The sequence below is a fragment of the Nanorana parkeri genome, unplaced genomic scaffold, assembly GCF_000935625.1.
Source record: "Nanorana parkeri isolate BGI_ZX_2015 unplaced genomic scaffold, ASM93562v1 scaffold761, whole genome shotgun sequence".
Taxonomy (NCBI): Eukaryota; Metazoa; Chordata; class Amphibia; order Anura; family Dicroglossidae; genus Nanorana; species Nanorana parkeri.
The window spans coordinates 337,384-364,747 of NW_017307029.1; the positions used below are offsets into that span (position 1 = coordinate 337,384).

The following is a 27,364-nucleotide window of genomic DNA, read 5'->3' on the forward strand; positions in this document are numbered from 1 at the left end:
TCACACTGGACTTCAAGCATCTTGCAGTGTGTGCCTCTCCATTCTTCCTCCATACTCTGGGTCCTTGGTTTCCAAATGAGATGCAAAATTTGCTCTCATCAGAAAAGAGGACTTTGGGCCACTGAGCAACAGACCAGGTCTGTTTTTCTTTAGCCGCTTCTGACGTTGTTTGTTGTTCAGGAGTGGCTTGACAAGAGGAATACGAATTGCCTTTTCCTGTGTCGTTGGCGCGTGCATAAATGTGGGGGTGGGGGACTTAAACTAACAATCCGCCTATGTGATAGCACAGGCACACTCACAGGTCCTCTTTATGGAGACAGGGGTGTCTAAGACCCCTAATGTCACCTGAGGACTCCCAATGAAGAACATGTTGGTGCGCCTACGTGCAAGAACGACAATTGCTCTACACATGTTACCTATCGCCTCGAACCTCGCAGTGAGAGCAATACTTATAGGGCCATCGTCAATCACTGATAGCACTAAACTGATGAGCGGTAAAAGCGTTTAAAGTGTTCCCTATGGGAAATTTTGGGTATTGACTTTGCGGCTTCACGGGCGAACGCTGTATACTGAGACGCCGCAGCTGAAGCGGATCCCGACAATTATGTCTGGATCCGCCCAGCTGCGTGATTGGCGAGCTCTTGTTCTAACTTAGCATGAAGTGTGTGTGACCTCTGCAGAGAGACCACTGCTTCCACACAGACACGCATGCTGGCATTGGATAGTTTTTTGTATTCAGCTGTAGGTGATTTCAAACGAAAATAAACTGTAAGACTTTTGTTTTGATTCTTCTGGCATGTGTTTAGCTGACTTAAGCTAAAGTTCAATTTAGCTTTAAGGCTGCACTATTTTTTAATAGTGGAGATGTTGATTTATTATAAATGCTCATTGCTCCCTGTTTCAGCGAGACTTCAAGAAGTTTTAGCACAAAATCAAGCTGGAAGGTCGGTAGTTTCATTATGAAAGTAATCAACCATGGCCTATGGAGAATGAACACGATACGGAGATACCATGGTTTTGTAGTCCAAAAAAGTAATAGAAGCTGGATTTATCATTTTTGAAGTGTTGAGTATTAGTGTTTAGAAGCAGACTGATGACAAAATAGGTAAATTAAACTGGACAACAGCTTTTAACTAGAAATGTTTCTGCTTGTGTAGGAGTTTAGATAAGGTCAAAGGTTTGAAGTATTTGTGTGAAAATTAGATGGCTCGGTCATTTTGGAATAACATAAAACCTAAATGTGTGTGATTTGTGGTAAAAGCATTGCCCCTTCATATGTAATATTTCACAAACACTTTATAACTGAAGTGATAAGAGCTACAAACTTCCTGCACTCTATATTTTTAGTGACATATTTAATAATGTATTTTATTAAGAAACTGGAAATACACAAGTTAGGACATGGAAACCGAAACATTTAACAGTGTTGTAAAGAATGATATAGCATTTTGAAGTAGTAAACTATATAAACAATGAACAATAATGAACAGTTTTTTTAGTAGGGATGCACCGATACCGAATATTTGGCCGAGTACTCTTACTCGCCCCAATGCTCCGATACCTTTTCCGATACTGGAACTTTTGGTCAGAACTGACAGGCAGTGCCGCGAGGGAACATGGAGCCGGGAAGCTGGCTCGATGCTGATTGGCTGAGAAGCCGGCTTCCCAGCCAATCATTGTCGAGCCGGGCAAACAAATCTGATAATATTGCGACACGACCCCCAGCCTGCAGACAAATCATTCCCCTCACATAGATCCTTAGCAGCAGTCATTATTATTATTATTATTATTATTATTATTATACAGGATTTATATAGCGCCAACAATTTGCTCAGCTACTAGTCCCTCGGCCAGCTGGACAGACACCGCGCTCCGGGATCTGCCCACGTCTCCTGTATATTTGGTGGTCTGCAGACAGTTGGCGACATCTGCGCACTGTGCGCTTCAGCATACGCTGACCCCGCTCTGTCATTTTACGTGGCCTACTACTGCGTGGCTGAGTTGCTATTGTTCCCAGTTGCTTCCACTTTGTTATATTACCACTAACAGTTGACAGTGGGATATGTAGTAGCAAGGACATTTCACAGACCACCTGAATCCAATGATTTGGAGGGCGTCCCAATACTTTTGGCAATATAGTGTATATTGTCTTTCAATATTTATTCTCTTCTCTTGGGTTGACAGTTTGAATTCTGCAGTACGAATAGCAAAAGCAAACTATCAGACTTCTGTTTTAGGGTGTCTGCCTATTTGCATTAAGCAAGTCTTGAACCGATACATAGATTTATGAATGTAGACTACATGATTTGCCCAAAGAATAAATAATTCACTGCAGTGATAAATTGTTCACCATGTGACATCCAAATAATTAAGGCTCTTACTGAAAAGGGATCTGGTAGTCTGTCCTTGCCACAATACTCCATACAGTTTAACAGTTTAGGAGATGCTGCATAAAGCAATCAAGGAGAGACAACCTCTTGGGGTCTCACCAGGTATTCTTTAGTATGAATAACAAAAATTAACATTATACACTTGTTTACTGTTTGATTTTAATTGAGGAAAATAAACAATTACAGTATTGAAGATTTCTAAATTGGTCTCCACCCACTGCATCCTGAAATCCTATGTTCATGTTTACAATTACTTAATTCCTACAGGGAACATTTCCTGCTCTCAATGCCAAGTCTTGTATTGCATCTGCTTAACGCTTTTTTTTTATAGCAACACCACTTTATATTATGGCTTTTATAGGGGATTTGTTCTTATTTTTCTCTAAAAGCTGGCATGTTTAGAGAATTAAAAACCTGATGACAAACTACATTTTGTGCCAGCTAGATTTATTGTAAACTAATTTTGGGCATTGTAAAATATATCTGAGCATAAATATCTGGAGGGGCTTAAATAATAACTCATGATAATTTTAAATGCATGGGATCAGGCTTGTTTTCAATTTGCAGTATACTGGCTGATGAACCAAACTGCCTCGTCTATAATAGTCTAGTTTTTTGAAAGCTTTATGAAACCAGCAGTAGCAGATCCTTTAAGTCCTGTAAGTTGCTAAGTGGGGTCTCCATGGATTGGACTTGTTTTTCCAGCGCATCCCACAGAAACAACACCACCTTGAACTCCTTTTTGTGTTCCTCAAACCATTCTTGAACCATTTTTGCAGTGTGGCAGGGCTCATTATCCCGCTAAAAGAGGCCACTGCTATCAGGAAATTCAGTTCCCATGAAGGGGTGTACTTGGTCAGCAACAATATTTAGGTAGGTGGTACGTGTCAAAGTAACATCCACATGAATGGCAGGACCCAAGGTTATCCAGTAGAATATCACCCAAAGCATCACACCTCCACCAATTTGCCTTCTTCCCATAGTGCATTCTGGTGCCATCTGTTCCCCAAGTAAATGACATCCACACAAATGGATGGATGCTTACATGTCCACACAAATGGATGGATGCTTACATGTCCATCGTAGGTGGTGGACATGGGTCAGCATGAGCAGCCCCATATACAACAAACTGTAATGCATTGTGTGTTCAGACAACTTTCTATCAAAACCAGCATTAAAATTTTCAGTAATTTGAGCTACATTAGCTCTTGGATTGGCCCACAGGGGCCTTCGCTCCCCACATGCATCAATGAGCCTTGGCTGCCCTTTGAACCTGTCATCGGTTTTCCTTCCTTGGACCACTTTTAATAGATCCTGACCACTGCAGGCTGGGAACATCCCATAAGAACTGCAGTTTTGCAGTTGCTCTGACCTAGTCATCTGTCACAATTTGGCCTAAGTCAAAGTCGCTCAAATCCTTACACTTCAACTTCAGGGACAAAATGTTCACTTGCTACTTAATACAGGTGAAACTCGAATAATTAGAATATCGTGCAAAAGTTCATTTATTTCACTAATGCAACTTAAAAGGTGAAATTAATATATATTCATGTAGAGTTAGGACACAGGAGACAGGTCTTGCTCGTTCCATGCTTAGAGAGCCAGCCCAGGCATCTGTTTATTGTTTTACATATGCCCAACAGGAAGTGATGTCTCACACAGCAAACCAGGAATTGATTTCAAACAGGAAGTGATGTCAACAACCAGCAAACCAGGAAGTGATGTTAACAACCAACATCACTTCCTTAATACATAGCCAGTCAACAAAACACATTAATACAATAATCTGTTACCACTGGAGTGAACTTTATCCAGCATTGCTCAGTGATCAATGCCCAATAACGTTACTATGATTCTCATGCGTGCTTATTTACAGGGACAACGTAATATCTCCAGCGGTTGATCAGGCGCACTAGAGACAACAAACGCACGTTCCTTTCATATACTGCGTTCAAAACAAATGCATCCACGCAAGCCAATAAATTCATGCATTGCACGGGGGCCCCAGCCGATGTCCATACATTCGCCAAGAAGACACTGCTCCACATAAGATATCTACTCCAATGGTTTACTCTTAGTGGGGATTTAAACCGGGTCACGCTCCAATTGGGCGTGACGCAGCAAACCCTGACACGGAGAGACATAATGACAATATTACAATACACTAAAAACACATCCTAATAAAATTTCCACAACACATGTAATATTCTAATTTTCTGAGATTGTGGATTTGGGGTTTTCATGAGCTGTAAGCCATAATCATCACAATTATGACAAATCACGGCTTGAACTATCTTGCTTTGCATGTAATGAGTATCTCATATAGTAGTTTCACCTTTTAAGTTGCATTAATTGAAATAAATGAACTTTTGCACGATATTCTAATTATTCGAGTTTCACTTGTATATTCCACCCACTTCCAGAGGTCATTGTAACAAGATGTATCAATTTTATTAACTACACCACTCAGTGGTCATAATGTTATGGCTAATCGCTATATATGATGGTGTTCATTAGTTACAATATGATAACTAACTAAATGGCTGACGCATAGAAATCCTATTTAGCATATATACATTGCAAATGAAGGCTGTGAGTGCAGCAAGAACCCTTATTCTCTGTATCATTTTGGGAAACAGTGGGAAATTGGATGCACAATTCCAACACAGATCATGGCCTTTGTGCAAATTATGCCTTCAAATTAACTAATGTATGTATGAAAAAGTTTGTCTCCCACCTGATTTCTACACTATTAATGCCAATTTTGACACCAAATGCTTTCAAATCTTCAACCAAAATGTATATTAATTAATACCAATTAAACATATACATGATATAAGCTAAAAACACAAACTGTTTAAAGAGGAACTTTACCCATATCTTCAAAATAAATAAAGTTAGGCAGCCTAGGCAGTTTTCCAGAGATCCCCGATCTGTTTGGTGACATCAGCATCAGAGGATTGATAGCTGCTTCTGATCCAGGACTGATTCATTTTTATGAATGTCAATGGAGTCTGTGGACAGACACACTCTTTTATCTGTCACAAACCCTCCAGCAGCACTGAACGTCCTTTCCGAAAGCACGCTGGATGCAGGGCAGCCTAGTAGCTCCATGGCATATTGGCTGAGTTCTGGCCAGTGATCCAGTCTCAAGACCCAGTAAGCCAATGGATCATCTGCTGGAAAGCTCTCCAGGTCTGCTCCTGCCCCTAGGTAATCCTGCACCATATGATGCCGTTGCCTTTGGCGATGGGTGCCTAAAGTTAACATCCTTGGGCGCTGAGGACTGAAAACATTTCTAAAGGCATCAGTCAGGCGGCCCCCTTCTCCACCGCTCTTCCTTTGACCAACCGAAGCCTCAGACGCACCTCTTTCATGACTTGGTAACCTACCAGTATCTGGAAAGGTGTTACACAAGTTTCTCTTCAAAGCATCCTCCAGTTGCATCCTGCTTGTGTAGACGCTGCAGTATCACCAAAGTGGAGTTCCACCTGGTGGGCATGTCACAAATCAGACAGTTTGTGGGCAGATGGAATTCCCTTTGAATTTCAGCCAGACGAACACTGACTGGGTATGACTGCCTGAAATGACTACAGACTTTTGTGGTCTGCCTCAGAAGATCTTGCAGCCCTGGGTACCTGGGTAAGAAACGCTGTACCACCAAATTGAGGACGTGTGCCAAGCATGGTACATGCATCAACTTTCCCAGGCGTAGGGCGCAGAGAAGGTTGCTGCCGTTGTCTCATACAACCATTCCCGGCTCAAGCTGGTGTGGTGTTAACCACGTCTGGGCCTGCCCCTGCAGAGCTGACAGAATCTCTGCCCCGGTGCGGCTCATATCCCCTAGACAAACAAGCTCAAGCACTGCATGGCATCTTTTTGCCTGACCAATTGCGTAGCCGCTTGAACACTTACGGTGAACTGCTGGTTCGCCGGACAATTCTGCAGAGGAGGCCACCGTGGAGGATGAAGAGGAGGGGCGGAGCAGACAGATCTCGCATCAGCAGCTTTTTGGAGGCGTGGTGGCTGAACAAGCTCCAGCACGGAGCCCTGTCCTGGATCCCTCACAGCTGCAAGCAGAATTACCCAGTGTCCCATGAAGGAAATATAACGTTCCCTGACCATGCTTGCTAGAACACGTGTCGGCGGTAATGTGGACCTTGCTGCTGACTGCCTTGTCCAATGAGGCCAAAACATTGCCTTCCACATGCTGGTACAGTGCTGGAATGGCCTTACGTGAAAAGAATTGGCATTTGGGAACCTGCCCTGTGGTACAGCACATTCTGCAAACTCACGGAAGGGGGGTCGAGTCCACCAGATGGAAAGGCAGCAGCTGTAAAGCTAGCAATTTGGCCAAGCTGGCATTTAGACGCTGAGCATGTGGATGGGTGGGATGGGTGCAGGAGCAGGAGTAACTGTGGACAAGGAGGCAGGATAGGCCGCTTTGGCAGCTGCGGTGGACTGAGAACCATTATGAGCCTGGGTGACAGAGGATGAGGAGGATAAGGATGGCTTGGTTATCCAATCCACCATCTCTTCTGTATGTTTTGGCTGAATAAAACGGCCAGCACCAGATAGAAAGGACAAGTGTGCCCTGCCTACAGAGGAGGTCTGCTTGCCCTCTTATTGCTGCATGGGATCGTCTGCCTCTCCTTGTTGCCTTTCCAACATGATGCTTATTGCAATGGACTGCAATAATCGACTGTTAGAATCGACTGCTATAATAGGCCAGTATGACCGACTGCTATAGTACAGAACGTTGTATACGACTCTGATATAGAACGCTGCTATACAACGCTGATGTAGAACGCTGATGTAGAACTCGGGCAACAGCTAAGGATTATTTTCAAAATTGATTAGTTAGCCGATTATTACGTTCGATTAATCCTGTAATTCTTAGGAATAACTCATTAAATCTGTCCAAACAGGAGTCCAGTAGACATCCTGGGTATACAGAGGACACCGCGGGCTCGCAGGGACAAGGTGGGTGACACTTTTGCGCAATCCCGAGTGTGGCTCGGGTTACCACTCTAGGTACTGAAAATTAACCCTGAGCCACACTCGGGAATATCGCCAGGGAGGTTAAAAAAATAAATGTCTCCTGTGATGGAATACTAGTTTGTATTGAGGTTGTAGTCTATCACGGGCGCAAGCTTGGAGCGGTGGCTACTCACAACACACACAGGGACCATGGGGAACAAAAATAGCCACCCTCCAGAAGGAAAGACAGTGTCGGCACCAATTTAGAGTGCAGGAACTCGGACGGCCGCTGCTATTTGAGAATTTAAAGGGCAATGATCGGACTTAAGAATCGGGGCATTTTCACAAGTACACGTACTCGTGAAAATGCCTTTTATCAGTACTGATACTAGTATCGGTATCGGGACATCCCTAATGCACAATACCAGCAGCTATAGAGGAACAACAAATCCCAGCAATGGTACATTATACTGCGGCGCAATGCAGAATACCACCAGCTATAGAGGAACACCAAATCCCAGCAATAATACATTGTACAGCGGTTTACTATTCATCCTCTGTAACCAGTACGGTTCACTATTCATCATCTGTAACCAACTGACACTTCAACATTTATCCTATGTTACCAGCATCAGTATGGCTTGCCATTTATCCACTGTAACCAGAAATCACATGGTTTAACATTCATCTGTACCCAGCATCAGCAGTAGGGCTGCAGCTAACAATTATTTAAAAAATCGATTAGTTAGCCGTTTTATTACGTTCGATTAATCAGATTTTTTAAAAATGGCTCCAGTGATGGACTACTAGTTTGTATTGGGATTGTAGCCAATTACGAGAGCTTGGAGCTATGGATGTACAAAAAAGTGTGGTGTGCAATATAATACATTATACAGTAGGAGAAGGAATAGAAGTAGGAGTTGATAAAAAAAATGTGTGTATGTGTTGAGTTCCTATTGGTATTTTGTTCTAACTTTTTGGGTATCCAGTAACTCCAGATTTATCTATATGTTTGTTGAGTTCCCATAGATTTTGTTGGTTATATACAGTATATGGGGTACGTTATAAAGAATATACTTGTTGTGGGATGGCATGTTGGTCACTTGCTTCTTTTTAAACGTTAAAGTATATCTAAACTCAGAATTTTTACATTTACTCTGATAGCTTACCCTTAATCAGTGCAGTATTTTTTCGTGCTGCAGCCTTGCTTTTTTTTTTGGGACTAAGTGATCTAGCCATAGCTTTAAAATAACAAACACACTTTTAGCATTGTTTAGTTATGACAATCTACAAACACATACTTCTAGATAATTGCAGGCTTTGTATTCTTTGCATATCTTATTTTTCTTTTTCTCCCCATTCTTCTGACAGTGGCCATGTTAACTAAGGGCAGGTTACTAGATCTCGCTTTACTTCCTGAAACTCTGGCACATGTGACTAGCACATGTGACCTTGCACATCATCTCAGAGGAGTAAAATGCCTTTCCCTGAGATCTTGTGACATTACAGATATGATTTCCCAGCAATGCTCTGCTGAAGTAACCTTCCCAGGATGCAATGCTTGGGCACATTACATCATTTGTGCCAGAACTGGACTAGGAAGTACTTAACCTCTATTTGTCAGTATATGAAAAACATGTTTAATGCATGTGAGATGATTTTAAATCGGCCATGTGACATCAGCCTTTAGGCTTCATTCACACTGCTAAGAGCCGGCCCGTACAGATCTGTGCGGCATGCACGGCCGTATTGGGCCGCTCCCAGGAAGGACAGATGCTGCGTGTGATTGTACACAGCAGCCTGTTCTTCTCTATCGGAGTATGCTGCTGTACGCTCACCCGAACTGCACATCCATGCGGTTGCCCCGTGCTGGGACGCAGACAGGATCCATTCCGTCTGTGTACGAGTATGGACACCCACACGCCCCGATACGGCCTTGCACGCTGCACGGATCTTAGTGTGAATGAGGCCTTAGGATGACGACACTCAATGAGTGTTGATCTATTTGGGAGCTTCATTGTCAACCTACAGTGTGTGCACTTGATGCTGACTACTCGCTGAAGTCCAAGCACATTGCACGCTTGGACATTAAAGCTAAGTCTTACCAAGGAGACCTGCTGAACATCGAATGCAGATACACAGACTGCATGTTGCTGACAGAAGCTGTAGAACGTGCACAGCGCCTGGATTTCAAAGATTAAGAGAGTTTGAGAAATTATTTAAAAATCGTGTTCCTGCTTCATTAATAATAATCTACATAGTCAATTTGTTTTTATATCAAAGTGGTGATTGTGGTTGTTTTCTCTACTCTAAATGTACTTTTAATCTCCTTCGCTGTTCAGTTTGCGGATTTGGCTTGTTAAACTGGTAATTTAACCCCACCTGTATTTATGAAACCGTGCTAAAAATTTCAAAGCAATTTCTGACAGTTGTATGTCCATCCGCAGAACATTTTAATTGCAGGACTGGGACATGCAAAATATTTTCACAAGGAGCATAACAAGCTCTGTATAGTTAAAGGCCTTCTCCTGTACGCCTTGTATTGGATTTCTCTGGTAAGAGCAGTGCTGTAGGATAATCGCAAAAGTTTTTTATGTTGCATTCTAAGCGTGTTACTAAGAAAGGTGTAGCTCCGTAGAGGCAAGGCAAGAAGGATCAATGCTTTCAAAGGGTCTCTCTCATCGTTCTTAACATGGTAGTAGTATTATTTCACCATTCTTTTATTGTGCTTATTGGGTCTTCTAGGGATTACAATGCAGATTTTTGAAATGCTGTACTATTACCAGTTGCTGTGAGCTCAGCATCATCCACCTCTATGGTAATATTCTAAATTAACTGAAGGAAACCAGCCAACATTGATAACAGAAGTTATAGCAGGTGATATACAGTATGTATGTATGTGTGGTTATAATGCTTATCCAAAACACCTAAATAAATGAGTACTGCACTGTCTAAATGCTTGTATTGTAAATGTAGTTTGCATGGTAACCCTTTTTCAGCACAATTACTCTGGTACAACTACTACTGGCACTACAACCACATTTTTGTAATAGCTAGAATGCTAATGTTTGTCTTGGGGAGATGATATAGTGTTTATCTTATCCTTGAACTTTATAGGTATAAATCTGCATACCAAATAAGATAAAACCCTAATTAAAGTGTATGTCTAGCCCCTGTCGGGTTTTTACTGTTATCTGGAATACTTGTAGAGAGATCAAAGAGGAACACTGCAATGGTTAACTGCTTGTTTTGGTCTTGGGGTGCAGATAAAGAGAATATACTTACTTGATCCTCGATCCCATCTGGCTGCTGGACCGATCCCCACAGCCTTTTCTTTTCTGGCTCCGGCAGTCTAAGCCCCACTGACGTCAACGCTATGTGAGGTCCACTCACTTGCTTTAGACGTGAGGACTCCAATGGACATACACAATGGAGCGGAGGGGGAGAGAAGTGAGTGGTTACCGCCGTAGTATTGGGGATCAGGTTAGTGCAGTGGTGGCGAACCTTGGCACTCCAGCTGTGCCAAAACTACAAATCCCAACATGCATCTGCCTCTGGGAGTTATTTCTGTGGCTGTCAGAGCCTTGCAATGCCTCATGGGACTTGTAGTTCCAAAACAGCTGGAGTGCCGAGGTTCGCCACCACTGGGTTAGTGTATCTTCTTTATTCTGTTCCCTAGACCAGAACAAGCAGTTAACCCTTGCAGTGTTGAAACTCCTGGAGATCTGATTTAATCTTCCTGTCCTCATGATTTACCAGACAAGAAGTGAGGGTAACTGTTCAACAGCAACACAGAAATATTTTCCATTTTATATAGTGCATGCACAATTTTTTTCTGCACATTAATCGCATTGCGGGCAGGGGTTAGTTTAAGGTGCAATTCAAGTGAACAGCAACACAACACATCTACTTCACTGTTAACACACGATAGGTACCATGCATTGATTGCACTGGCTTGGTGTGAACGGGCTCTTAAAGTCACTTGAGTGTTGTTGATTTTACGAACAGAAGAATCTGAGTATTTCAGGACTATGGACAGGACCGTACAAAGTTGTCATCCCTAAAACTGCACCTGTAGTAGAACACCAATGGCATTGCAAGTTTTCATATCACTGGTCATTGCTCCTAAGCTCATGTAGCATTTGGGTTTCACAGTCAAATGGTAATGTACTCGTATTGTGGTGTTTGACATTGTGTGAGAGTGTTGTCTGTCTGTCTTTGGAAGGAGGACTACCAAGTGCAAGCAATCTAGAAAAGTTTATTTCTGTATTGTTCAACTCCAGTCCTCAAACAGTGCTAATTTTTGTTCTCTTTACAGACGCAGAGGTGTGACGTATAGTAATTAGTGTTGTATTTTTAAATTAGATACACTGTTCACGTGAATCAGTGTCTAAATTACCAAACCACATAATTATTTTTTTGTAAACAAACAATACCTTTTCTACGCCATGGACAAAAAATAATGCTCCTTATCATCCTTTGTGACCCAAATCTGGACACCTTAAGCCGAGCATACACGGTCATATTCTTTTCTTCAACCTGCGGGCTGAATAAAAAATTGTAGAACAGATTCCTCCATCAACGCTTATAAGCGTGGATCGAGGAATCCCTTGCCGTTTCTATTGTATTCTGACAGCAGACACTGGCCACTATCAGAATACCCGAACAGAGCCTGCAACTGATTGTTGCAATCTCCGCTCGGCCAACAATATTCTAGCCTGCTCCTTGATCAGCTGATTGTGGGATGCTGGGTAGAAGGGTGCCGACAGCATGCACCAACTGTGCAAATTTTGCACGATTCATGAAGACCGGGCTGAAATTTGCACCAGGTATACCCTACTTTAGATCACATGTTCTGTGGCTGCCTGGAGCTTTTTGGGTGTTTAATGTCAATAGAGACTGTAGTCTATTTTTCAATAAGACAGACTGTGATTGGGAGACTTGCAGTCAGGTAAGAGGGCCAGCAAGGAGTAACTAGGAAGGAAAGCCTGCAAATGTAATGGGCAAATGTAAACATCCTATGTACAATAATCTTATCAATATCACATGCTACAGCCTAATTTTTATTAATGCAGCTGTATCATTTTCAGGACCAGAGCGCAGTACCAATTTTTAGTACAATCCCAGGCATGTTGTGGTTATAGATATTGCCCCAGATAGTACAGATTTACTTGGCATTGTAAAACTTAGATGAAAGCAGAACTCCAGCCAAAAAATACAAAATAAAAATGAATAGCCCTTTAAGACCTAAAATAACAAAACAATTTTGGTGCTTTTATTACTGATTAACCCCATAGTTCTCCTTTTAAGGACATTTGCATGGGAAGAAACCCCATGTCAACTATAATGTCATCATTCACCAAAAGATATATTTAAGACTATACATACATGTTTTTTCTTTGAAGTGTCCAGGTGGTAGGAATTGGCAGATGCTCTCAAAGCTGCAAAGTATCATAATCTTTATCCTAGATCTCTGGGTGCCCATACACTGTGCAAATTTCAGCTGGTTTTTGAGGAACCGGCTGAAATTCGCACTGTGTGCCGCTGTCGGCACCCTTTCAGTCGGCATCCCAGCTGATTGAAGGAGCTGGCCAAAAAAGCTGGTCAGCAGCTGCTGTCAGGATACAATGCAAACAGCGGGGTTCCTTGATCGACACACTCCTAAGGGTTGATGGAGGAATCTGCTCTATTTTTCAGCCTGCGGGTTGAATGAGAAAAATAGAGCAGTGTATGGCCAGCCATAATCTGGTAGAATCTTTGTCATTTCTTAGTTTTATAAGCATCTTTTATTAGCACTGAGCTAAGAAAGGAGATGGGGCATGCTGTGTGGGGCTTCTTGCTTGATATTCAGCTTTTTCTCTCACAGGGAGAGAAAAAACAAAAACAAATTTAGTTAGACTTGAGAGGGAAATCTCTGCAATTTTGGGTCGGGTGAGTATAACTCAAAGAATAACTCTGGCCAAAACTTTTCTTAAGCCTTACAGTGGGGCCACTCCCTATTGTTTTAACCACTTCCGTGCCGCAATAAGTCTATAGACGGCGGTCCATTAAAGTGGTTAAAACAAGAACACGGCTGCTGGACTCGGAAGTGATGTGTATTACATCACTTCCGGTGTCACTCTTACAGTCTCCAGCTCTTACAAGTTGACCCCTCCTGCACACACCAGAACTAACCCATCTGAGTAAAGGGTACTTGCCAGTAGCTGTATTCCACTGTAATTGGCAGAGATTTACCATGGCAATAAAAAGCTGACCCAGATTGGGTGCAGTGCTGTATAGAGGGAGCTATACGGGCCCTGTTGCGGCTGCCCATGTAACATTCAGTGGGTGTGTGGGAAACACTCTGGATCTGTGGGACTCCTGGATTTTATTGACTTCCTGGTAAAGTCCCACAGAATCCAGGGTAGTAGTGAGGCATGGAACAGGGGAAAACCCCAAATATGTTGTTTTTTTGGTCTGTATCTCCAAGCACCCATTTGTTTGCTCCGGGTTTTATTTAGGGATTAGATGGATAGCTTGCAATGAAACCTCCTTTCTGATGTACTACCCAATCTATGCACTTAAGTGACATTAGCAAACTAAACTGAAAAGCCTTATCTACCTATTCACCTCTATTTGCTAACATAATCTCTTCCTGGTAAGCAAGCATTAATACATTGTGCATACTGTGATAATACATTACTTGAGAACAAACTAAATTTAGTATAGTGCCATAGGAAATCCAATAATTAGTGCAATTTTGCGACCCTTCATACACATCATTGTAATTGCCACCCATCAAACAAAATGCAGCTATTTACACGTAAAGATTATGGTCAGGAGACCATATCTATACAAAGCACATGCAGAAGTGGGATTTACTGTCCGCTAGCACAGCAACAGAGTGTATGTTTATATCTGCAACACGCGAGGAGAAAAAAGACGCACAATGCATAATTTTATAATCCTTATTGGCAAAACTGCAATGAGATCAAGCATGTTTTCTGTCTTTAGTGGAGTATGAAGCAGATGGATGTTAATACAGAATGAAAAATAACCTGATAAAAGCTTGCATCTAATCTTTAACAGCTGTAACTGAAATTGCAATTGTCAAATTTTTTATTGCGAACACCAAAACTCAAGCAGACTAACATAAATATGCATGCTTTGCTGAATATTCTGTCAGTCACCATGACACAGAGACTCGGAAAGGCACAGATGTGGGAGCTTTGGTTGTAAGATGGCTGCATATCCAATAGCTAATCTTTAGTATTGTTGTTATTATTATTATGTTTTAGTCATCCAGACTCTATTTCCTAGCCTGTCTATGCACTTGACATATATTGCTAAAACCTACTTAGCATTTTATTATAGTGTGCATCCCTGAAATCTCCCAAACAGGAATACCCACATTAATAAAACCCATTTAGTAAAATAATGAATGCAAGGACCTCCACCAGGTTTTTATTGCAGTCTCTGTCCCCATTGGAAAGGTTCCATTCACTTCCTGTCCCAGTAACTGTGGTCAGCAGGACTGGAAGTAAGGATAACAATATCTAAAGGGGACATAGGCAATAATATAAAAAATATCCCGTTTTTAACTGTAATCAACTCTTTTATAATCATTTTAAAAGTAGAAAGGAGGCTGCAGATCTCTTTTTGCTTGTTTGTCCACACCCCTGCATTTTGTTTTTTAAATAGTGAAGTATCTTATGGTCTGAGTTCTGCTTTTCCTGTGTATACATGTGCATAATGGGTACCAAGTTCCTCTTCTCCCCAAAATACTACTAATATTTTAAAGTAACCAGTTAAAGCAACTATAAAATGGATTGAGAATGGAATAAAGACTGGAAGGCTCTGCACTATTTGCAGAAGAATAAAAAATGCCTAAAGACTGAGAAAGAAAGGATTAAAACTGAGTTTTAATCACCTGCATCATCCTCCAGTCAAGTGTGAAGGTATAAATAGCTGTATGCACATACCAAAGCCAAGCTGTGGTGTTATGTCATTGCATTTATTTTAAGCCATATACACTTGGATTGCTCAAAATCAATAGATTCCTAAACAGCATGAATGGAGGATTATTGTGTTTAGTCGCAGCACCCGTGGCTGTCTGAATGCCTGAACAGTTAGGGCATCTAATGCAGCCACTATTTAGCTAATTATTTACCACATGGCTCAGTATTTTTTTTTAAATAGACTATAATAGATTTAGGTAGGATTAATATGGCCACCTACTGCTCTTATGTTGGCCAATTTAGCCAGAATTGGCCAAAACACAAGCCATGTTTGACTAGCTTAAGTAATGAAAAACAAGCAGGATGAAGCAGTCTGTCCATCGTTATTATGGCATAGAATCTTGGAGAGCTTTAGGCTGGGTTCACACCTAGGCGTATTGAATATGCGCGTTTGTCGGTAAAAAAATGTGCGACAAACGCGAGTTTCCGAGGGCTACTTCGCTGTATCCCAATGGAAACGCGCAACAAAAACACCCTAAAGAAGCTCCTGTACTTCTTTGGGCGTAGGACGTTTTGTAGCGCGTTCATACGGCCTGTAATACGCCCAGGTGTGAACCATACCCATAGGAAATAATGTGATTTCGGTCTTTGATCGTTTTGCAGAGCTTTGGAACGCGCTACAAAACGCCCAGGTGTGAACCAGGCCTAAGAAGGTGATTACGTGGTACCATAACTTCTCATAAATGACTCCCACAGCTCTCTGTGTATAGAGAATTTATCGTCATTGCTGTTAATTTTGTATAATTTTAAGATGTTAAGTGGTAGTTCTGTAGGTAATTATTATATTATCAATATATGTGCTTGGTCTAATTGCCTCTGCAGCCTTTTATTTGTGTTTTTAATATATAGTATGAGCACGTACATTCATGCATTATTCTCTATTGTTTTGTTTGGCCATTGTTGAAAACCTTGCATTTTTTTGCCAGATAACTTCTATGGCACTCCAAAACCACCAGCTGAGCCGAGTCCCTTCCAACCTGATCCTGTGGATGGAGCCCTATTTGATGCAGACTTTGACACAGAGGTTACGAGGAAGAGAACCACATCTGTCAGTAAAATGCAACGCACAGACTCTTCTCTCCCTGAAGAAGAGGAGGAGGAGGATAGAGAAGCTGTCAATGGCAGCAGTGGAAGCACAGGTGAGGCCTAAATTGTTTTTGAAAGCAATAGGTCCTCTCAGCTGCTTCATATTATAGGATAAATTAAAAATACCCATGCAGCTCATCTGTTTATATCTAGGAAACAGTCTATATGGTTTAAATTGTGATACTTATACATACTCCATATGTGTAAACCTGTTTATTAGATCAGCTCCTATTAGGGATTTCTGTGCATAGGGGACTTTCTAGTGTAACTAAACTATATGGTTTAACACTAGATTGTGTGTGCACAAAAGAAAAGCAAAGTAGTTTAATTTGTGAATGAGTGTTTGGGCTAGATGAGCTTTGGGTAAGAATCATTTGTCTTGATTGTATTTTCCTAATCATTATGCCCCATGTAACATGTACTCGGTCTCTCGCTGTGTTCTACAGCATGTCTCCAACCACGCCTGTAGCATGTCCACTGTTTCTCTGTCCATTTTTCCCACTAGTGTGTCTGCTGGTTATACCACCCGTCTATGTGTACCTTAAAGGAAAGCCATCATGAGAGAATTATTTATGCTGCCATTGCTGACATCTCCTTCTGAAAATGGTAGTTGCCTGTCTGCTTGCTGATGCAGTGGCATCAATGTATTTAGTGTATCTAAAACCAAGAAAAAAATGTAGTATACTGCACCTTTCCAGTGTGGTGGCAGAAAATTGTTCTGGCAGATGAAGGCACTTGTTACCATTCTAAGAAAAGTTGGCCATTGACTGGGACAGAGAAGGGGAAGGAGAGCCAACATGAATGGTTGCTGTTTGGTTTGGACAACTCTTATTTTATGCCTATGAGTATCCAACTATAGCAGGCTGAGCTACTATTTAAAAAAAAAAAGTTTTGTAGTTAAGCTTACAAGTCCTGTAATTGGAGATTGAAGGAAAAATGGATCCTTTACCTTTAATTTGTTTTCTCTATTATTAATAATTTTCTACCAATATGTCTAGCGAGAGCTTTCTCTTGACAAGATGTATTGGTATCAACACATGAGTCGTCTGTTTCATTTGTTTTTTAGAGCACAGACCAGAATCTGCAGAGTGGGGAAAAACTGTCCCTAGCTACAACCAGACCAATAGTTCTATGGACTTCCGAAACTATTTAACACAAAGTGAAAACCTTGAACCCCTTCCAAAAAACTGGGAAATGGCCTACACAGAAGCAGGCATGATCTACTTCATAGAGTGAGTTAATGTGACTATTTTTGTTACATACTAGGTTTTTATGTTATGCATGATTTCACATTTGTGCTAAAAACGTAACTTATATTTTGGTTCATCCCTGTGGTGGATAGATTTCTCTACTCGGATGCTGCTTTGACCTGTGTTTTGTACATATGTACATACATCAATCTCTTTAGGGAGGGCCATAGCCTGACTCTGCTGTGGCACAGAGTAAGACGTGAACCAAGACATCACAATATCTCATTATGACTTACCCCAGCTTTACACACAAAAGCATCACGCAGTGAAACAAATGTTTGTATGAAATTATTTTGTTAGTAAATACATAATCATGATTCTTTTGTTGTGGTAGTAAGGGCATGGCCTTATTTAGACATTATGCTGTCCTAGGCACACCTAGTCAATTGTGCCCTTTTTTGCAAGTTCCCCTCATTGTGTCATGTGATCATTTTAGTAAATTCTCTGCTAGAATATACTATTGAAAGCAACAAGCTGCCCACTTGTAGCTGGCTACCTTTAATTGTACAGGTAAACAAACAAGAGAAAAGAGATAGTTTCATATTTCCCTTACAGTTAGCTTGTGGATTTTCGCCAGAAATTACCATAGGAGGCCAGAAACAAACTAAGGAAGTCACAAGAATACAAGGCATTTTGTGATTAGAGGAGGAGAGATGATGTCTCATCCCAACCGCCCCCCTCCTCCAATCACAGAGAAGGGAATTTATCAAAACTGGAGCAGACAAAATCTGGAGCAGTTGCCCATGGCAAGCAATCAGCTTCTCTCTTTCATTTATAAATCTTAACTGAACAAACTGAAGAGAGAAGCGGATTGGTTGCCATGCACAGCTGCTCCAAATTTTGTCTGCTCCAGTTTTGATAAGTTTCCCCCATAATGTCTTGAACTATTTGAAATAATACAACGTATTTTATGAATGGGCAGTAGTGAAGATGAGTGAGTGATGCGACCAGAACCCTTTTACTTTTCCAGTCGTATCTCTCTTTCTCTGCTCAGAGCCCGAAAGCTTGGTGTTATGTGCAGGAGACAGCATGCTTTAAAGTAAGATTTTTATTCTTTGCAGCAGCCCTCCACACATAACCTACATCCTTTTAAAGACAATTTACACACCCAGGCTGGTGTGTAAATAATAATTTTTTTCCTGACGTTTAGTTTTAATTAAGTCATCCATAACTCTGTTGTCTTACTGAGTTATTTCGACAAATTGTATTGCAAACATATTATAGTGACTATTCTGCATTTGTTATCACAAGAGCAAAAGACTTGAAACATTGGAACAGTCAGACCTTAAGGCTTGTAGAGTAACAGGAGTAATTAACCATGTGCCATTGCATCTCTGGAAAGGAGATCTGGTGTGTTTCATGTTGTTCTGATTGCATCAGATACCAGAATAACTTGTGTTGGCATTTTACCCTTTATTAGCCATAACACAAAAACAACAACTTGGTTGGATCCACGCCTGTGCAAGAAAGCAAAAGCTCCAGAAGACTGTGATGATGGTGGTAAGTGTTTTGTCATACTTTGTGGGTTAATTTGCAATTTGTTTATTGTCCATGAAATGATAAATAGAGGTGAGCTTTGTATTTTGTTTGAACATCAGTTGGACCCAAAGTTTAGCGAATGGCTAAACAAATTTACCATACTTGGCCAGTTTGACTGTCAGAACCCCCCAGATTATGTTTACAAACAAATATCAATCAGGGAATCTCTCATTTTGTGGCATAGTACTACTGACATTAAATTACAGATCCTTATCCGGCTTCAGTTTGTGAACAAACCGACCAGGGATCCTGGGTGACGACATCATTAACCAAATATGGTAAAGTAGTAAGATTCATCTCCCATAGACCTTATTATGATTCGCCAATATGTTAGGGGTTCACAAAAAAAAAGCCAAAAACAAAAATCTCTGAAACAAGTCACTGTGAAGATCCCACTTCCCCATGCATGTACTAGGCATACTAGATAGAGTCAGAGGGAAAAGTAGACATGTAGCTGGTTTGCTCACTGACAAGCCTGCATTGACCTCACTCTTCTTAATGAAACTCCCAACTAGTTCAATTTGGAAAAAATAGCACTTGTAGTAGGATGCAGAACAGTAGGAGGTATGAAGCTAAAATAAAATTTCCTAAATTTCAGTATATGTAGTAGATTACAGATATAAATGTGGACTGGCTTTTACACGGACATTAAAGGTAGCACTGCAAGAGGAGGTTTTTTAAAAATATATATATCCAAAAAAAGTATTGCTTCTGACGTGAAGAAGAGAGGTTCACTCTCGAAAGCTTGTCTTTTATATATTTTGTTAGTCCGATAAGAAAGGTTTACCACGACAGTAGAAGTGATTTTTTTTCTGAAAATATGGGTAAACAACGCGATTTAACAGCCTTTGAACGTGGGATGATTGTTGGCGCTCAAGCAATGGAGAGAGTATCAGCAAAACAGTAGAATTTGTTAAATGTTCAAAAGCAGCTGTTAAAGTGTTTATAGACTGGACTGTCAGCCTAAAATCTGGGTCTGAACGTGCGAATTGTGGCCGTCAGCATATAGTCAATGTTAGGGCAGAACGGAGAGTGGCAAGACTGGTACAAGACAACAGAAGGGCAACAGTGCGGTGTCAGATTCCTCGCATCACCTTTCAACATCTCGTGGAGTCACGAGGCGGCCCAACAAAGTAATCTTGTGGCCCAACGAAGTACTGATGGGGTGGTCATAATAATCTGGCCACTCAGTGTATATATAAAGGCATCTAAAATCATTACAGGTGTTAAACACATACAGTTACTTGAATTCAATATTTTTATCTATAATTTTTTTACCCTCCTTTTATTCGCCAACTATCCCCTCATTTAGGGTGATCCATCCCGTTTAGTGGCTTACTTTACTGGCCTCATACGGTTATTTAGCTGCAACATTCCCCTGATTTGACCTTGCACGCTATTGGTGCTGAAGTGTCATGGGGATGAAATAGGGAGGCAGGGAAGAATGAAAAGCATTTTAATTCTGTGAAATAAATTCTCCTGTGACAGCTAGCTCTTTTGTGTATTTTCTGTACTAAAGTCAGTAATAGACTGCACACTTGTCAATTTGTACCTTGTTGTGCATTTCTCTGTGTAATAAACACCCTGAAATAATTGGGATTGGATTGCACATCCCTGTGGAATTGGCCCATTTACATCCGCAAACAATGTGAGGTGATAACACAGCTGTAGAACCTACTGCTAGTCAAAGCTGATGTAATTTCCCAGCCAGAATTAGCATTCCCACCCAGCTGTGCTAGAACATCATGTACGTTTAAGTAAAGACGACCTAAGGCATTCAGAGACGAATCTTCAAAGCAGTGTAGAACATGATGATTCAGTGTGCTCAGCCAGCAGGCTGTGTCACATTCGGCTTATCTGTATTTAATAATTAGTAGCAGGCTATACGACACTGAAAATTGGTTGTTAGCGAGCAGTGCCATACACTGCAAACAAGCTGTTTACTAGTCACTTAAGATGGCAATACATCTACCTGGCCATACTTCACCAATATTATTAGGATTGATTTTTCATTAATGTTGTTATCACAGATGGATACTATTTAATGAAAGGTCACTTCAAACTCATGCCTAATATTTTCAGTTATTATTGTACATATATAATATACTTTACATGTATTTAAACCCAGAGGACAAAATATTAATATATTGCAGCTTACAAGTCTTTAGATACTTAAGTAAGAATACACATGTATACTTTAGATACTTAAGTAAGAAGAACATACTTACAGGATGAGGGGCCAGTCAGGTAAATTTCAGGGAATTTGGAATAGGTGTATTGAAAATATGAATATCAGTCGGACTTGAGACCTCCTGGATTAAGAGGACAAAATATAATATTATAAGTGGAAGAAAAGGAAAGAAATGGGCAATAGTAAATAGAATAAAGATAGATAGAAAAGTAGGGACTGCAGATAGGGATTGTTCTGTTGTTGTTCTTAGGTTGGGGTTTTTTTTTGTTTTTTGTTGTTTTATTAGTTGTTTTGAGTTGTGGTTTTATTGGCAATGTTCACAATGTATGGAAAAGGAAAAGGAAAAAACAAATAATATCTGATAAAAAAAAAAAAAGAATACACATGTGTTTTGTATTAAGCAAATGTTTGTTTTGCTGGAGTTCAGCCTCATTGTCCTAAGGGTATATGGAATTTGCTGGAGCTTGGCTAAAATCCGAGCATATTTTTTCTTCTGTGATTTTATTTTGTTTATATGAATTGAAGGGAAGCCAAACATAAGATGGCTGGGTAGCATGTAACTTGAGTAAAGGATATTTCTTTCCTTCTCAAGTGTTATTAGCTATCTTATCTGCCATCTTCTATAGACAGCAGGGCATATCTGTAGCCTGGCTTTTCATCCTCTTAGTTGGTAACAGAGTTAGGAGGTAATTAAACCAGGGACTGATTTTTAAAGGGACAACACTAAAAAAAATGGCATAATACTGGGAAAAGAAACAAAGTGCATCTCTGTTTAAAGTAATTACCCTTAAAGATCTTCTGAATTTGTTTTCTTATTTTATGTCACATTCTGTTGAAAGTTTTTATTATTCTTCAAGCAGCCTTCATGTTCTCAAACACAAGGTGTGGGTTTTTGTGTTGTGCTGGTGACCATTATCAATGAAAGAGAACCCCAAGTTTTGGGTTGTCATCAGAACAGGAATAGATGGAAAATCTTCTATTAGGGACACTAGTTCTGGTGACCACCAGAGATTTCCCTCACTTTGGAGGAAATCTGTTGTGGCTATTGGACAGGAAGTTATTTTTCATTATTATTATTATTATACAGATTTATATTTATCTAGGAAGTGATGGGAAATCTTCCCAATGGGACACAGATGGCAAAAAAACAAAAGCTGACGGGTTATAAAACATGGCAGGGCTTATACAAAACTAAAAAAAAAAAAGCTTTGACTTCAGTTTACTTAACTGACAAATACATTAACACTTTTCGGCTTTTATGAAATAATGTAAGACATATAATTTTACTTTAAGAACAGATGATTAATGTTATGTTATTAGCTCTTATAATCAGAGCACTTGTTTCCTTTTTCGCAGAACTTCCATATGGTTGGGAAAAGATAGAAGATCCACAATATGGGATCTATTATGTTGAGTAAGTACAAAGCATTTGCATGTATCTACCACCATTAAATATGCCAGTCTCTTTGTTTTACACCCCATTATCCCCTACCCATATAGAGCTTAAGTGAAGTTATTTTTAGGTACAATCTGAGTTTATTAGAAGTTTTCAAATACAGAACATAGGTCAAAGGGAAACCAACAACACAAAGACAAAATTGCTTATCAAATAGACAACCCTAAAGTGGTTCGGTATACCGTTGCATAAGTACAGGTAACACATTTCATATAAATACAAAGTCAGTGTAATTGGTGACACAAACATCCCCATCTATGGTGGTAAGCACAGTTAACAGTCAGGCCGAGGCACTGTATGAGCAAAGTCTCACTAACCTCACCTCCTAAGTCTTGCGGAGATGACTGGTAATGAAGCAAATCAGAGTCTACTCACCAGGGTGGACTACATGAGAGGGGAAGTGGGTACAAAGTAACACAGAGAACAGGGATAAGGGCACAAGGAACAAAACAAACAGTGAGGGTAATCCCCCGAGGGGAGAGCATCCCCAGAAAAAAGAACACAGTGGAAAGACAGGTCTTAGAGAAGCTAAAAGAAAACGTACCAAAAGAAAGGTGGGGTCCCCACCCCCTGCCAGGATATCTAACAGAACCAGCGGGTCAGCAGCTCAGGAAGAGAGCCTCCAGGAAGCCATCTGATGCTCTAAATGTAATCCATATAGACCAAGTGAGAACTAATTTATCTCCAGTATCACGCTCCTCGACCAACAGGCACTCTAGGTTAGCTACATGGTCCAACTCCACAGTCCATTCAGCAAGGGTAGAGGCCACTGACGTACGCCAATAGCGCGGGATAACTGCTCTGGCAGCTGTAAGAAAGTGCCTCAAGAGGCCTCTCTTCACCGATTTGAGCGAGCCAGGGATCATAGAGAGCAACAATATTTTAGAATCGTTGGCAATGGTACGACCCGTCACTCTGAGGTAAATCCTTAGCACCCCCAGCCAAAACCCCTGTATTAAGGGGCAGCTCCACCAGATACGAGTTATGTGGCCTAGGGAATCGTTACAACACCAACAGGAGTCTGACACCTCTGGGTAAAAGCGGTGAAGAACCACCGGACATCTGTACCACTGAGTCAGTATCTTCAGGTTCTTCTCATGGGCCCTACTGGCAATTGATAGGGAATGAGTAAGTACAAAGGACTTCTCCCAATCTGCATCAACAATGGGAACGCCCAGCTCACGTTCCCACACAGAAGTGTAGGTCGGGAGAGGTGGCGAGACCAAGGAAGAGAGAGTGGAGTACAAAAGGGAGACGGAGTGGGATGGAGGTGAGGAGTTCAGAAGGATGGCGTCAAAGTTCGTGGGATCATCATCGAGGCAGCCCGGTTCGGAGAAAGAGCATACAAAGGAGCGAAATTGCCCCTCCGCCAACCAATTCCTGGGATCCATTTTGATCCGAGCATCTGATCCCATGGGCTGGTCACGCAAAGCCGAGACTAAACGTCGATGAGACTCCCTTGTCCACCAGCCGAAGGAGGATCCACACATCACCGGAGGGAAAGCCGGGTTACTTAAAAGAGGGGTCATTGGGCCCACATAAGATATTCTGTGCTGGACCACATAGCAGTCCCACAACTTCAAAGTGTGTGAAGTCAGAAGGGGAAGAGAGGGCACCAGTCTGGACTCAGGTGGTATCCATGGCAACGCCTTCAGGTCACTGACTGCAATCGTCTCCTCCAAGCCAACCCACTGTTTATCTTTGGCTCGGTGGAACCTATCCACTATACGAACCAGCACCGCCGAGGCATGATATAGAAGCATATGCGGTGCACTCGCTCCTCCTCTGCATTTTGGTAAGGCTAGCGTCCTATACCGGAGCCTGGGACAGGAAGAGCCCCATGCGAACTTTGTAAAAACTCTCTGTACTTGCTTTCAAATATAGAGATGGGAGAATGATGGTCAGGGTCTGGAATAGGTAGAGAAACCGAGGAACTATGTCCATTTTAAGCACATTAATCCGACCCAGCCAGGAGATAGTTTTGCGGTCGTGGGAGGAGAGATCCCGAGTCAGTGTCAGGCAGGGGGCGAAAATTCAGGTTGTGTAAACTAGCCAAATCAGTAGGGAGTTGTATTCCTAAATAATTCAAGGATGTGGGGCAAACTCGGATCGAGTAGTTAGAGACCAGTTGACTGAAGGGTACCTCCTGCATGGTCACATTGAGGAGTTCCGTTTTAGAGAGGTTAACCCGAAAATTGCTAAGGGAACCAAAACGTGTGAATTCTTGCTTGATGGAGGGCATGGCAATATGAGGGTGGGTGACATAGAGCAGTAAATCGTTGGCAAACAGAGCGAGTTTGGATCTGGGAGGGGCCACCAGTAGGCCCTGGATAGCACTGTTCAGCTGGAGAGCCACCGCCAGGTGTTCCATGGTGAGTACGTAGAGCAGAGGGGACAGCGGGCAACCCTGACGGCCATTCACGGGCCAGAGTACAGCGCGAAAATGTTTCTCAGCATGTTGGAGCGAATTCCCAGTTGCATCAGTGTGTGTTTGAGAAAACACCAGTCAAGACGGTCAAACGCCTTGTCGGTGTCTACCGACAGGAGGCAGAGCGGTGTATGTGAAGATTGAGCATGATGCATTAGCAAAAGCGTCCTGATGGTGTTATCCCGTGCCTCGCGGCCCTACACAAATCCCACCTGGTCAGGGTGAACCACCTCTGGAACAATCAGTTTGGCAAACAATTTCACATCCACATTGATTAATGAAATTGGTCTAAAATTTGTACACAGAGTGATCTTTATCCGGCTTAGGGATCAAGGAGATGTGAGCCTCCAAGGCCTGAGCCGGGAAGGACGCGCCTAATGCAAAATAATTAAAGACCTTGGGAATAAAAAGGGCAAGTTTGTCCCTTAACGAGTTATAGAAATTAACCGTAAAGCCATCGGGTCCCGGGCTCTTACCCGTCGGCGACGATTGGAGAGCAGTAAGAAGCTCCGCCAGGGTAAAGGGTGATTCTAATGATTCGACCGCAGGATCCCCCAAAACCGGGGGGGCGGTATCCAGAACATACGCTGACACCTGTGCCTCACGTTCTGAAGAGGTCTCGTCCCATCCCGGAAGATTGTAAAGTGAAGCATAGAAGCCAGCAAAAGTTTGCTGAATCTCTGATGGGGAGTTCAAAAGAACACCCAAAGTGGATTGGATATGCGGTCTATATGCATTTTTGGCTCTAGGATGCATGGTCAGGGCTAGGGCCCTCCCACATTTATCCCGCAACGTATAAGCCCTGGATGCCAGTTTGTCACTATACTTGCGCGTAGACCGGTCGAGAAGCCTCAGTCTGGCCTGAGAAATAAGCAATAAAAGTTCAGAGGAAGGTGAGTGTTTATGCTGCGTTTCCAGAGCAGAGAGGGCCTGAATAGCCTCCTGAATATTGCGGGAGCGCGCTCTCTTCAGCCTGGTTCCCTGCTGGATGAAGAGCCCCCTCAGAACCGCCTTCAGTGTCTCCCACTGGTTAGGGACGGAGGTGGGATCCAAGGCATGAATCTCAAGAAACTGAGTAAGACCCCCCATGATCGCAGGGGAACACCGTTGGTCCGCCACAAGGGACTTGTTTAAACGCCGAGTCCACTCCCGGGTGGAACTTGTGGAACCTGAAGGGACAATGTGACAGCAGCATGGTCCAACCAGATCATGGGGCCAATATCACATGAGGGGGCCCAGTCCAGCAGGGAATGAGAAACAAAAAAGTAGTCCAGCCTGCCATAGGACCGGTGAGGTGCAGAGAAATGGGTGTAGTTATGTTGCAGAGGATGGAGAATTCTCCATGCATCCACTAAACGCAGGTGGGAGAGATACCTCTTCACACTGCGAAGTTTAGAGTACGACAGGGCAGAACGTCCAGTGGACGAATCCATGCTAGGGTCGATAGTGAAGTTAAAGTCTCCGCCCACCAATACCAAGCCTTCAGCAAAATCCTCTAGAACCTTCAGAAACTGAACAGTGGTGTCATCCTGGTCAGTGTTAGGGAGATGAAAGTTGGCCAAGGTGAAGGTCCTACCCCAGAGTGAGAGCTTAAGCAGTAAATACCTGCCAAACTCATCCACTCTATGGCCCAGTACCGTGGCTGGGAGGGATTTGTGAAGGGCAATAGAGACCCCCACGTGACTTTTGGATACATTGGTACTATGGTACCAAGCAGTGAAGTACCTGTTGGCACAGGAAGGAGCGTGACCTGTTTGGAAATGGGTTTCCTGAAATAAGACAACCTGAGCTTGCTTCTTGTGCATAAGGTACAGAATCTGCCCCCTTTTGGAGGGGATATTCAATCCCCTGGCATTATAGGTGCAGATTCGTAGTTCTGTAGGGGCAGCCATGGCTAGGGGGTGGGAGGAACCGATAAGGGAAAGGTAGAGGAAGAGACCAGCACGTAGAGAGACAAAACCAAGAAGGTAGAGAAAAGTAGGAACACTAACACAAAGAACAAAAAACAGAGGAATAGAGGAACAACACTGAGGGAAGGGGGGGGGGG

At 42.1% G+C, this 27,364-nt stretch overlaps 1 protein-coding gene across 1 annotated transcript in view; it reads left to right on the forward strand.

The window, feature by feature from the left end:
• The window catches only part of MAGI3 (membrane associated guanylate kinase, WW and PDZ domain containing 3), a 412,367-nt gene that overhangs the window by 215,922 nt on the left and 169,081 nt on the right, over window positions 1–27,364 (forward strand). Inside the window, exons 4-7 of the mRNA XM_018564579.1 lie at window positions 16,294–16,506; window positions 17,520–17,685; window positions 19,124–19,203; window positions 22,790–22,847. Of these exons, the coding sequence (XP_018420081.1) occupies window positions 16,294–16,506; window positions 17,520–17,685; window positions 19,124–19,203; window positions 22,790–22,847 (517 nt within the window). The remainder of the gene's footprint in view (window positions 1–16,293; window positions 16,507–17,519; window positions 17,686–19,123; window positions 19,204–22,789; window positions 22,848–27,364) is intronic.